The sequence below is a fragment of the Diabrotica virgifera genome, chromosome 4 (assembly GCF_917563875.1).
Source record: "Diabrotica virgifera virgifera chromosome 4, PGI_DIABVI_V3a".
In the NCBI taxonomy this organism is placed as follows: domain Eukaryota; kingdom Metazoa; phylum Arthropoda; class Insecta; order Coleoptera; family Chrysomelidae; genus Diabrotica; species Diabrotica virgifera.
The window spans coordinates 35,487,717-35,502,351 of record NC_065446.1 but is presented as its reverse complement, the minus strand read 5'-3'; the positions used below and the strand labels follow the sequence as shown (position 1 = coordinate 35,502,351).

General features: G+C 31.2%; 1 protein-coding gene across 1 annotated transcript in view; it reads right to left on the bottom strand.

Annotated features, from left to right (window-relative positions):
• Nucleotides 1–9,958: 9,958 nt before the first annotated feature.
• The window catches only part of LOC126883564 (laminin subunit alpha-1), a 490,753-nt gene continuing 486,076 nt past the window's right edge, over nucleotides 9,959–14,635 (bottom strand). Inside the window, exon 35 of the mRNA XM_050649204.1 lies at nucleotides 9,959–14,538. Coding sequence (XP_050505161.1) covers nucleotides 14,369–14,538 — 170 coding nt within the window. The 3' untranslated portion in view covers nucleotides 9,959–14,368. The remainder of the gene's footprint in view (nucleotides 14,539–14,635) is intronic.

Genomic DNA, 14,635 nt, shown 5'->3' with positions numbered 1-14,635 from the left:
TAAAAAAAGTCGGCGTTACTTTTCTGAATATTTTGTATTCTTTTGTTTTTCTGTAAGACAAAAATTGGTTAAGATTCGGTGTTTCTAACACTCGTGATAAGTGACTCATTCAAACCCTTTTAACTACAGCTTTTTCAAAAATAAGGACTTTGAACCGATGAAACTTACAGATCATATGATCACTACATACGCGAGTAAAAAACTTGTGAAGTGGTAACAATTAAGTTCATTTGAAATGCTAACTAGGGGGTGATTTTCCCGATTTCTTACCAAAAAAAAGGGACCAACTTTATTTTGAGCGTAACTTGTTTACTATTCATGCTAAACATTTTTTTTAAAAAAACAAAAATAAGCATTTTTTTTAACACTTTAAAAAAGTTAAAATGAGTTTTCCCCAAATAAGTGCTTCGTTTTTTGGTTATGGCACGTTAAAATATTTGATTTGGAATTTGACGAATATGAACCTATTTTTCATTAGCTATAACTCTGCTTCTACTAGGTATAGTGACCTAATATATACACCATTTTTTTCACTTTTTCACGTGCTATATTTTTGATAAGATTTTTTTTTCGACCAAATACTTACTTTTTGAGTTATTTGCGAAAAACCGTCTGAAAACGTGGTTATTTTGTAGAAAAATTAACATATTCACTCGCAAATAACTCGAAAAGTATTAACTTGGTGAAAAAACCTTATAGAACAAAAGTTGCTTAGAATTAGTCATTTTATCTACTTCCGGACTTATTTCGAACATATATTTTTCACGCCCAAAAGGGGGTGAAAGTCACCCCTAGGGTAAAAGCACACATTAGCACACTATCACTTTTTTCTTTGACTTGTTAGCTGTGTGTATGCCTAATTTCATGTCAGTCCAATCGGTTCTTTAAAATTTAGAGGTTTTGCAATATTTTACCTTTAAAGAACGTACTATATATACAAAACGTACTATACCGGGTGTCCACTTATATTTTCCCCCATTTTAACTGCCTATAACTTCCAAACGGCTCAAGATAGAAATATGCGGTTTTCGCTGAAATGTTTTATTTTAGCAAAAGTTTTGTCTGAATGGATTAAATTTTTTATATCGCTTTCAATTACGAAAAAAAAGAATGTGTGTGTACTTTGTACGCACGTAAGAAGATATTCTTCTATTATATAATAGGTAATTTAAACGAAGTAAATATACTTAAAAGGTTATTTGTATTTTATTTAAAAATCAAACTAACTTTCTTATCTACCACTTTCAAAAAATTTTTATTAAAACAACCAAAAATAAAAAAAATATGAATCGCCCAGGAATTGAACCCGCAACCTTCCAATCTCAGTGCTAACGCATTTCCCACTACTCCAGCGAGGCCCTAGAAATAGACATGTAAGTTTCGGATATAATTACACAACACGGCGACATATAGTGTAAAAATGTTATGCTTACATAATAATTTATTATTTTACTACAGGGAAACACAAATCCAAAAACACAAGAATTATAATAAATAATACATTTCCTAAAACCACTAATATATTCTTTTAATGACTTATTTGCACGGTTACAGATACATACATACCTATCTTGAAAGATTAGCAATGAACTACATACTGTCAGAACTACATACTGTCAGTGTGCGCAGGCGCGTGGATCATGTACAATTTTACCCTCAATCGATTCGCCGCTAAAGAAGAATATCTTCAAAAAAATGGCGGATTTTTTAAAAAAACGTGGTTGACTTTTTTTTAATGGAACACCCAGTATATTTTTTCGTAAATTGAAAGAAAGGTCATTCACCTATCCAGCGATATAAAGTTTTTCAAAATCGGTTGTCAAATCACTGAGTAATTAATTTTTAAAATGAGGGGTGCAACGTGGATATCACATACCTAAATAACATAACTAAGCAAATTGATATTATGTTATGTGATTTCCACATTGCATCTCTCATTTTAAAAATTAGTTGCTCAATCATTTGACAACCGATTTTAAAATTTTTTATATTGCTGGATAGGTAAATGACCATTTTTTCAAGTTACAAAAAAGTATACTGGGTGTTTTAATAAAAAAGTCAACAACGTTTTTTTTTTTCAAAAATCCGCCATTTTTTATTTAAAAACGTTATAAAAAAATGGTCATTTACCTAAAAACTTGAAAAAACGTTCATTTACCTATCCGTAGATATAAAAAATTTTAAAATCGGTTGTCAAATGACTGAGCAATTGATTTTTAAAATGAGAGATGCAATGTGGAAATCACATAAATTGATATTATGTTATGTGACATCCATGTTGCACCTCTCATTTTAAAAATTAATTACTCAGTGATTTGACAACCGATTTTCAAAAACTTTATATCGCTGGATAGGTGAAGGACCTTTCTTTCAATTTGAAAAAAATATACTGGGTGTTCCTATAAAAAAAAATCAATAAAGTTTTTTTTTCAAAAATCCGCCATTTTTGTTTTCGTATTTGAAAGCTATATAAAAAGTTCAATCCATTCAGACAAAACTTTTACTAAAATAAAACATTTCAACGAAAACCGCATATTCCCGTCTTGAGCCGTTTAGAAGTTATAGGCAGTTAAAATGGGGGAAAATATAAAGTGGACACCCGGTATATACAGTGCGTCCATAAAGTAACGCATAAATTCATTATTTCGTAAACCGACGACTTTAAGGAAAAATCCCGACACAGGTCGATTTTAATTTTTATTTTTCGATATTTTGTCATATATATCATACTAGTGACGTCATCCATCTGGGCGTTATGACGTAATCGATGATTTTTTAAAATGAGAATAGGGGTCATGTGATAGCTCATTTGAAAGAGTATTCAATTTTCTATTCCATAATATAAACGTTAACATAATTATTTATACAAGGTGTTCAAAAATTTTTTTTTAATTAAAATAATTGAGACAAAAAGAAGGATGTATGTAATTTATCTAATTCAAAACAAGTTTTAATGTTGTCAGAAAAAAGGAAAAAATGTTTATTTGACAAATAAATATTGTTTTTCGCTTAAATTCAATGTTAAAGCTGCCACCCACCTGCCTCTTGCCAGTTTGAATATTTCGTTTAAGCGAAAATAAATGTTTATTTGTGAAATAATTTTTTTTTGTTTTTTGACAGTAGTAAACCGCATTTTGAATTAAATAAATTACATACATTCTTCTTTCTGTCTCAATTATTTTAATAAAAAAAATGTCTTTTGAACGCCCTGTATAAATAATTATGTTAATGATTACATTAGTAAATAGAGAATTGAATACCCTTTCAAATGAGCTATCACATGACCCCTATTCTCATTTTAAAAAATCATCGATTACGCCATCACGCCCAGACGGATGACGTCACTAGTATGATATATACTCCAAAGAATCGTAATTTAAAAATAAAAATCGACCTGTTTCGGGATTTTTCATTAAAGTCGCCGGTTTACGAAATAACGAATTTATGCACAATTATTGCTTTCAAAATATACTCAAATTGTATTTTTAAATATCTTATGTATTTTATATAGTATTTTTTTTATTTAGCTAATGCCTCGACAACTAATGGCCATTGGCATGGTAGGTACGGTGGATTTTTGCAGTTAGGTACCTAGTGTCATGTGTAGTGTGTGCGTTGAGTAAGTGTCTTGTTACTTTGCAAAGTCGACGTCATTGTCTTTGCAAAGAGACGCTAATTGTATCCGAACGTCTACGGTCCCTCCGGTGAGTACCGATCCCACAAGGACAGAAACTATTTTCATTTACCAATTTATAATATACAGGGTGTTTGGTAAAGAATGGGTTATAGCTTAACCTTAGATTCCTGAGGTTAAAATAGGTCGATTTAAGCTAACTTATCTCAGTACAAAAGTTGATAATAACCTAAATACAGGGTGTCAAAGTTAAACTTTTATTTTATTTATTTTTGAATATTTCCTGACAGGCATGGGACAACAACACGAAATTTGGGAAATGATGCTGGTATTGTACAATATACTAAATTACATATGTTAAACAAACGTTTCTGGCTACTACCAAAGGCGTACGACAGGGGAACGTGAATGGTTGACCCAATTTTCTGATTCTCCAATACTTTCTATGTAAAAAACATACTCTTCATTCGTAACGATAAAGCCATTAGTTTTCTAGATATTTGAAGCTAAAACGAAGGAGCATAATACATTAATCAAAATACGTGTGCCTTTTCATTTTTAACTTCAAATATCTCGAAAACTAATGACTTTATCGTTACGAATGAAGAGTATATTATTTGCATGGAATGTTTTGGAGAATCTAAAAATTATGCTAAGATACCAGTTTCATCAGTGGCGTAGAATTTGGGAAGGTTCCCAAAGGCGTACCTGTCGTACGCCTCTGGTATTAACCACAAACGATTATTTAACATAATTTAGTAGGGTGTACAGTACCTACACTTTCTGCCAAGTACCGTAAAGATACGTCAAATAGTTTTATAGTACCGGGCACACATAGTTCTTAATGATTTAAATAAAGAATAAATTATTAAAAAAAAGAATACTTTAAAATAATTTGACATATCCGTGTGATACTTGGCAGAAAGTGTAGGCACTGTACACCCTACTAAATTATGTTAAATAATCGTTTCTGGCTACTACCAGAGGCGTACGACAGGGGAAAGTGAATGGTTGACTCTTCCCAAATTCTACGCCACTGATGAAGCTGCTATTTTAGCATAATTTTTAGATTCTCCAATACTTTCTCTGCAAATAATACACTCTTCATTGGTACCGATAATGTTAATAGTTTTCGAGATATTTGAAGTTAAAAATGAAAAGGCACACTTATTTTGATTACTGTATTATGCTCCTTCGTTTTTAGATTCAAATATCTCGAAAACTAATGGCTTTATCGTTACGAATAAAGAGTATGTTTTTTACATAGAACGTATTGAAGAATGAAAAAATTTAACTAAAATAGCAATTTCGCCAGTGGCGTAGAATTTGGGAAGGGTCAACCATTCACGTTCCCCCGTCGTACGCCTCTGGTAGCAGTCAGAAACGTTTGTTTAACATAATTTAGTAGATTTTACAATTCCAGCACCACATACCAAATTTCGTGTTGTTGTCCCATGCCTGTCAGGAAATATTCAAAAATAAATAAAATAAAAGTTTAACTTTGACATCCTGTATTTTGGTTATTATCAACTTTTGTACTAAAGTAAGCTTAGTAGTAAGCTAAGTAGCTTAAACCGACCTATTTTAAGCTCAGGAATCTAGGGTTAAGATATGGCCCATTCTTTACCAAACACCCTGTATATATAATAATTAAATTCACTATCAAATGTCATTTATATTTTATTTCCGTCGACCGTCCATTTATGATCAATTTTAACAGCCGCAAAATCATTGATTAATGACCCCTATTAATGAATGATTTTCTATTAATGAACAATTTCATTATAGGGAACACAACATACATTGCTTGCATAAATTAATTAAACGCTCTGTGATTGGCAGTGACCTGTGTTGTAGGCAACCAAACATATACCTATTTATATTCCCACTAAAAAATTTAAAATCAAGTAGTAGCCGCTGTTAGTACTATCTGTCATTGTATGTCATTATTTACTTTATTGTTTAAAATTCTGTGTATTTGAAAAATCAAAAGATGGATATATCTTTATTTCTGAAAAGTACGGTCGACGGAAAAGTTTTGTAACGAACTCGTGAATTAAAATGGCGATTAACAATCTCGAACATTAACGCGCTCGCTCCGCCCACGCGTTAAAATATCTCAATTGTTAATCGCCCTTATTAATACACTTGTTGGTTAAATAACTATTAATACCTAATTTAAAATTTAGTTTGACACAGGGACGTATTTAGGGGTTGGCGAAAGAGGCGCCCGCCAAGGGCGCAAGAGTGAGGGGGCGCAAAATTAGTGGAAGAAAAACTTTTAGGAAATCCAAGATTTTAATTTTATAAACTAAGCATTTTTCATACTTTCGATGAAAAAATATGATGCCGTATTCTAGCAAAATTAAAAAAGATATGATAAGATAATCGAACATGGCAGGAATTTACAACGGCGTACAAGCTCACATTGGCAACATCAATGACTTAGCTAGATTTGTGCCATGTGCCGCGCACAGCTTGAATTTGGTTGGTGTTCATGCAGCAGAAGTATCCCCAATGATGATCACTTTTTTTGGTATTGTACAGAGTATATTCTGTTTTGCCAGTTGTTCAACGATACGATGGGAATGTTTTAACAAGTATTTGGGTAGCACTCTGAAGGGACACAGTGACACACGATGGTCTTCACACAAAAAGACAGGCCATCACTTCTATTGAGAAAAACATTATGGGATTATACACTGCTCTAAAGGAGATTACCAACAATCATGAATGGAATAATGAAACGGGTTTTGGGGCTTCAAGCATAATCAAAAACATTGATTTTAAGTTTATCTGCCTGCTCTATTTGTGGTCTGAAATATTAATATCAATTGATTGTACAAACAAGTCATTACAAGCTAAAGACACGTCTCTTGACATTGCATCAAAACTGTTGAATGGCATGTCCAAGAAGCAGGGCCGCCGAGAGGGATGAGCGGGCCCAGGCAAGAAGTGACCATGGGGCCCCCGACAAAAAGTGAATAGCGAAAAAAATTGTTCAACTTTTACAGAAATAAAATTATCAATAGTAAAAATATGTAATACATTGAAGCATTTCAAATATAAATTTTATTAAATTTTGATTATATTTATAATAGTGAAAATATTTATTATATAGGTCCTTTTCGGGTTTTCTGATTGGAAAAGATGTCTATAACTTTTGAAAAATCGCATGATTTTACCAAATCATTCTCAATGAACAAAGTTGATAGGTGAGTTAATCAATCCTGTTTCATTGTAGATATTACAGCATTCTTTATGCGGGAAAGAAAACTAAAGGATATTTTCGCTTCTGCGACTGTCACCGGCAATGTGCAAAATATTTTTAACGCAATAACGACACTAGGAAATAATGAATCTAATTTGAGATGTTTAATTTTATTAAGTAAATCTATTGGAGAAATTGCAGGGAAAGGTTCAAGGAAGGCGCAGCATAGGTAGAAGAAAAATGTGCTGGCAGAGAAATCTCAGAGAATGGTTTGGATCCAGCTCAACTGAACTCTTTTGGGCTGTAGTCAAAAGTTAGAATAGCAATTATGATTGCCAACCTTCGTCGCAGAGATGGCACGTAAAGAAGAAGATTGGAGAAAGTTGAGATTTACCAATATTATCCTTGTATATCGCTCTCAAATGAAAAATTTCATCTATCAATTTTTCACTGATGTCTTCTTTATAAAACTCGTGCACTATATCAATTTTTTTCTTACTATTCTCGTCATCGTCATTTCGGAATGTCCACAAAATGTTAAATAGCGAATGAATTTCATTTGCCGCATTAAATATTCTGGTTAAATTGCTTATTATTTAACAATATTAAATAGTTCACAGCGAAATATTGCGTCGGGCTCAAAATTATCAGTCTCATCACTACTAGGCCGAGGCAATCATCAAAAAATCTTACAGGCTTCTTGCGCCGTTTTCCTTTATTTTATGTAAATTCTGGATTTATTCCTTAATTGCTGGTAACTAATTTAGATTCTTCAACAATGGAAGACCTAATCCCTTTAGATTCTGACCCTTTATATCCTTCAATCAATTTCTGATTTTTTGTAAATCTTCTAGAAACCCTGATATATTTTTAATCTCTATATCATAGTTATCTGACTGTACTGCAGCATTTAACTTCTGTGATTTATTGCTGTTAAAATTTTACACCAAATCAACTAAAGGATTAATTAAACGTATTATGGACATAAAGTGAAGGGCAAAAAAAAAACAGGAAAAATTACGTCTTTGGTCTGGTCGACGCCGGGCCCCTTACATCGTCGGGCCCCGGTAAAATGTACCGGCTGTACCGCCCTCTCGGCAGCCCTGCGAAGAAGATTAAGAAACGGCGTGATGATGGTGTGGATGATATAATTTCCAAAGCTGTATCAACATGTGATGAAATTGGCATTGAGAGTGCATTTCCAAATAAACGAACTAAATATTTTATAAGTAAGTAAAATAAATAATGTTTCAAAAATACCTTCTTTATTGTTATTGGTTTTTGAACCCAGGCCTAACACATTTTATTACAGTCCCACTGCATAGTGAATGTGAATTGTGGTTTAAATTAATGGGAGTCTAGTTTTTTGTGGGAGGGGGGGGGGGCGGTAGCATTGAATTTCGCCAAGGGCGCAGGAATGGCAAGATACGTCCCTGGTTTGACATTCACGAATTGTCAAACTCAAATGTAAATAACCTATGCTTTGATTAACAAATTCAGATTCAAATAACCTACTTACTAGCAACGATTTCAGTTGACGTTTTTTAGTGTGTCGGCAGAAAATAAATATTTGAAAAAATATTGTGACGTCACATTTTAGACTTTGAGGTTGGTTAGAGTTCTCGAAGATGGTTAAAGTTATCGAAATGCCGTTTTCAGATTTGGATGCAGAAAACAAAACTACATGTGAATCCATCGGTAAATCGGCTCTAAGTATTGGAGGAGCGGCGACGCACGAACGAACAGACTTTGCGAATTTATAAACGAGAAGTTTTCGTTGAAAAGAAACATTGTAACAAGTGAAGGGTCCAGGACTGTAACATCTCAATGTTCCTATGTATCTAGTAGGGTGACGATTACTGTATAAACTGAATTCTCTATTGATTTCAGAAGTTATAGACCGTAATAGTTTTGACGTCAAATCAATGTTGGCTACTCTGGAAAGGTTTCCAAACAAAGCAAAAATCTGTCAAAAATTCACACGTGGTGTTTGTTTTCGTTTTTATAATTTGAATATATTGCTTGCAGGATGTTTAATGTTTACAAAATGGTAATGTGTTGGGTACCCGTGATTGTAATCAATGCTCATAGTATATTTTCCACAATATTTCCAAATAGGACTGGTTAAGAACCTGAAGAAACGCAGTAAGTACTATGTAGTGTGTAAATCCTTGATTTTGTGTAAGGACATTTATAAAATTAAAAGCAATATGATTGATATGACTAACAAGGAGTGTGTCTTTAGAAAAATGTGTAGATGATCGTTAAAACAAAATAAAATTAAAAATGATTAGACAAATCACGTGTATAATCAATTGACAGACGTCAAACTTTTGCTTTGTTTGGAAACCTTTTTGACGTTTTGACGTCACACTATCACGGTCCATTTAAAGGTTCAATATTTTTCCACCTACCTCTACCGAAAGTGTACTTTTCCGGACCTGATTGTAGGGAGCAAAGTTGTACTTTTCCTCCCTAGGGAGGAAAAGTAAAAGTGACGTCATGGTATTTCATTCATGAAATAGAACTTATTGACGCCCTGTACAATATCTATTTTCTATTACGGAGTATCTATACATTTTAACGTTTATTTATAAAACATCCTGTATTTTGCAGAGTGGTAAAAAACAGTAAATTGTTATTTTGATTTAACAATGTTTACATTAATAATTTGACTTATATTTGACAGTTGACAGTTATACTGTACCTACTTGTTAGTTTTAGTTCTAATAAATTTTGTTGGTTAGTTACATCAATAAATTAAGTAAAAATGAAAAAATGACTTGTTATTTGAGGAAGGTGGAAAAACCATATGTATAACATGGGAGTAAAGTGCCTTTTCCTTCCTTGAATGATTACTGCCCTCCGCTACGCGTCGGGCAGTAAACTTCATTCTCGGGAGGAAAAGTAACACTTTCTTCCCTTGTTATACAAATAGCTATTCACTCTCCTAGGGGGTGGCACACCCCTAGGGTAAACGCACACATCGTCACCATATAACCTTTTTTCTTTGATCGATACGTATTTCAAATTTCATGTCAATCGAAGCATTTCTTTAAAATCCCCAGCAAAAACCGTGAAAAAATGGACTATAATTGGGAAATAAAAATGACTACAGTTAAAATTATGCTTTATTTTTATAAATAAATGTACACATTAAGTACTATTTTCAGGAAAGTTAGGAAAATACCTACTATATGTACAAACAAATTACTTACATCTTTGATTTATTTATGACAGTTGTACAAAAATTAAATAAGTATATACATAATTATGTACAATACAATGGCAGTGAGGTTGACTATAATACAATATTGGTATAATACTCTATATTATTTAACCCTTTAATGTCAACACAATAGAAAGCTGTTTCTTTAAGTTAGATTTGCACCATACATTTTTCGCGTGTCTCGCAAATTTGTATTTGGTGATTTTTCTATGTAGTGACATTATAGGGCTCTTCATAGATTGTCATTTGTTTCGAGCTTCTGTCATATATTGTATAATCTGTGTATAATATTAGTATACACGGATTGTACGACATGTGACAGAAGCTCGAAACAAATGACTGTGAATGAAAGCCCTATTGGGTGTGAATCTGTCTTTTGAGTTTACTCCTCCTGGTTTAAAAATAGGGTATAGGTATATGCTAACTTCAATCAGCACATAGTAATAGGGTTTTTCAGCGATTGTCATTTGTTTCGAGCTTCTGTCATATGACGTATAATCTGTGTATATTAATATTATAAACAGATTATACAACATATGACAGAAGCTCGAAACAAATGACAATTGTTGAAAACCCCTATTACCCTAACGATTTTTAAATAGGGCTTTTCATCGATTGTAATTTGTTTCGAGCTTCTGTCATATGTTGTATAATGTGTGTATAATATTAATATAGGTACCTACACGGATTATACGACATAATATGATAGAAGCTCGAAACAAATGACTGTGAATGAAAAGCCCTATTCATTGACGTTTCAAATTAACTATACACTGTTCTTAAACCAGGAGAAGTAAACAGATTCACACCCAATAATGCCACAAGAAAAATCACCGTTTTCATGCAAAAAATAAAACATCTTAACGCTTACAAAGTATTCGAAATAAGATTAATAGACCAGGGCGCATCTGTAAAAATATTAGTACATTTGGACGTTGAGAGGTGACTCAAATTTTTTTGCAGAAATTGCTTAAAAATAAATCAAATAATAATATTTGCGTTATCCTCCCTCTCAAAAAGGTCCGGAACATTGTTTAAATAATCGAAATGTCAAAAAATTAAGGAAAAATTCGATTTTTTTCTTGATTTTTTGATTATAACTTTAAAAGTATTCATTTCCGAGAAAAGTTGTACTGACATAAAAGTTGCGTAATTAAATTTTCTACAATATAGAATTAATTAAAAATTTAAAAAATAGTCACCCTTGTTGCAAAATAGCAATAATTGTGAAAAAAACATACAAAAACAACTGCATTTTACGTTTTTCAACCATTTATGCTACACTTAGGACCTTCATGTTTCACCCAGAAAAACTTTATGATACAGTAAAACAATGCTGTAAATTTCATTAAGATCGGTTCAATACATTTTGCAATCCAGCTTTCGTAAAAAAAATTCATTTTTTCAAAATGTTACAGGACTGAAAATAAAGCAGATAGCAAGTTGAAATTTTTTTTTGCTTATAGAAGTGTACTGTACCTTTCGTTTTAACCTTTTCGATTAACGTCACGGCGTCAGGAACTTTTTTAAATAAACATTAATTATTGGTGCTACGCGCAGGACAGCGGATAGTTTACTCTGATTGGGCATTCCAATGACCTTTGATAATGATTGATACATTTTAATTTTTATTACATTTCGATATAAATAAATAAATTTGTTTATTGAAAAATAAAAACACATACTCTATCCTTTGAAATAACACTTTTATTAGCAAAAACTTTCTTTGTTCATATATTTTAACTTAAATAATAAAAGTTTATTATTTTTAAACATATGCAATTGTTTAAACAATATTTCACAAACAATAATAAAATTAGTTTGATTTTTGTGGAATTAAAGTATTAAAATACAACAAAATATAGAGTAAGAAAATAATATATTAGATAAAGATTGGAAGAAATTTTGGTGGAAATCAACTTGTGTGAATCGAACACCGTTGTCCTGCGCGTAGCACCAAAAATTATTGTTTATTTCAAAAATTTTCTGACGCCGTGGTAATTAATCGATTTTAATTCTAAAAATTGCAAATGAAAGGTACAGTACACTTCTATAAGCAAAAAAAAATTCGACTTGCTAACTGCTTTATTTTCAGTCCCGTAACATTTTGAAAAAATGAATTTTTTTGCGAAAGCTGGATTGCAAAATTTATTGAACCGATCTTAATCAAATTTACAGTATTGTTTTACTGTATCATAAAGTTTTTCTGAGTGAAATATGAAGGTCCTAAGTGTAGCATAAATGGTTGAAAAACGTAAAATGCGAATACTTGTTTTTGTATGGTTTTTTTCGCAATTAGTGCTATTTTGCAACTAGGGTGACTATTTTTTAAGTTTTTAACCAATTCTATATTGTAGGAAATTTAATTACGCAACTTTTATGTCAGTACAACTTTTCTCGGAAATGAATACTTTTAAAGTTATAATCAAAAAACCAAGAAAAAAATCGAATTTTTCCTTAAATTTTTGACATTTTGATTATTTAAACAATGTTCCGGACCTTTTTGAGAGGGAGAATAACTCAAATATTATTATTTGATTTATTTTCAAGCAATTTATGCAAAAAAATTTGAGTCACCTCTCAACGTCCATCTCAAAACAGATGCGCCCTGGACTATAATACTTACATTCATATTATAGAAACTTATGTCGAATACTTTGTAAGCATTAATAAGAATAGAATAATAGGTAATAAGAATAGAATTGTATAAAAGTTTATATTGAAAAAATTAAAAAAGAAAAAAAAATTATACAAAAAAATATGTATACAAAAAAAAATGTATAAAAAAAATAAATCTTATTAATAAAAAAAAAAAAAATAAATAAATAAATAAAAAAAAGTATAATAAATTATAAAAAAATAAAAAAGAGAAAAAAAAATTAAAAACACAAAGAGGGTGTAAACCTCCGCGGGGTTGATCCGGGTTGAAGCCTTATCGCTGTGTAAAAAAAAACATATATGTATTAGCATTTAGTATTAGTATTTAGTATTAGCATGTAGTTTTTTTTTGTCGATTTAATTATTTGTAAATTAATTTAAGTTGGTTAGGGCCATGAATGAGGAGTATACCTACTGGTCAATTAAATGTTTCCACTTCTACATATGTATGTATGTATATGCGTGCATAAGTATTTTATGTGCGCACATGTACCTAATGTATTATGTAATGCAATGTATTATATTTGGAATATTGTAGCAAACAGTAATTTATTATCTATCGTGGCTGAATGGATCAAGTAATCCAAAGCCAATAAGGAAGAAAAAAAAATACTTTGTAAGCGTTAAGATGTTTTATTTTTTGCATAAAAACGGCGGGTCGTATGAAAAAAATGGAAGATAGATTTTTTGTCACAAATTGAACGATGAATTCAAAAATTATTCAAAAACATTTCAAAGGCGTTAAAAATTTGAATTTTGCACCAAAAATTTTGTTAAAAATATGTAGTAGGCAATAAAAAACCTACAAATTAAAAGAAGAAATGAGTTTTTACGATAATTATTAGAACCGAAGATATCGTCAAAAAACGAAATAATACGTTTCAATTTTTTTGAGGTTATGCTCAGGTCTAGGGGTCTAAAAACTTATTTGACATTTTTTGGGGTGTACTTGAATGAAAATAAGGTAGATAATGATTTTAAAATTGAATCAGGAATCAAAATGGTTAAAGAAAATATCGAAAAATGAATTTTTGTTATATTCACCATGATGCCCCACCTATAAAAATCTAAAAAAGAAAATTATGGAGAGAATTTGATACCCAATAAATAATTTTAACGAAGTTTAAAAATTTCAAAAGCAAAAAAAGAGTTGAATTTTGCGCCAAAAATTTTGGAAAAAATCCTATGCTGTAATCAATCAAAAATCCTACAAACTAAAAGAAAAATGAAGTTTCTAAGATGATTAGAAACGAAGATATCGCCAAAAACGGAAAAACGCGTTTTAATTTTTGGGGGGTTATGGGTGGCACTAGAGGCCTAAAAATTTTTTTGGTCGAATACTTTTTTATGTAGAATAGCAAGGTATTTTTATTTTTGGAATATCGCTGGGAGCATTTTTCACTATCTTAACCGGCTAGACTCTCTAATCTAAAAGGTTATTTCCCACTTTTTAATGTTATTATCTTCGATTTATTTTATAAAATATACATAGTTCAAACACAGTTTATTACTTTCTAAGAATTTGTTTGAAACGTGTAAAGTGGTAAGTATCTCAAGAAAACAAGCAGTTCTATTATCTTTCCTGGACTTTAAAGGGTCAAACTGTAATAATTTGGCTTCGTTTGTTTTGTTATGTTTATGGTATGTTGCTATTTTCACTATTTTCTGTTATTGGACATGAGTTTAATAAAACATTATTCAGTTCCTTCATATCGGACCAATCCATTAGCTGATTTTCAATTTTAAGTTTTCGTATGCAGCCCTTAAAGTTTGTAAGTGACTTTAGTGTCCCGGTGGGAGCGTTATCTGAAAAAAAAAAAATAAACAAATATACAATAAAATCTTAAATACTATATTACACTTGTATTATATACTATATTACACTTGTATTATATACTATATT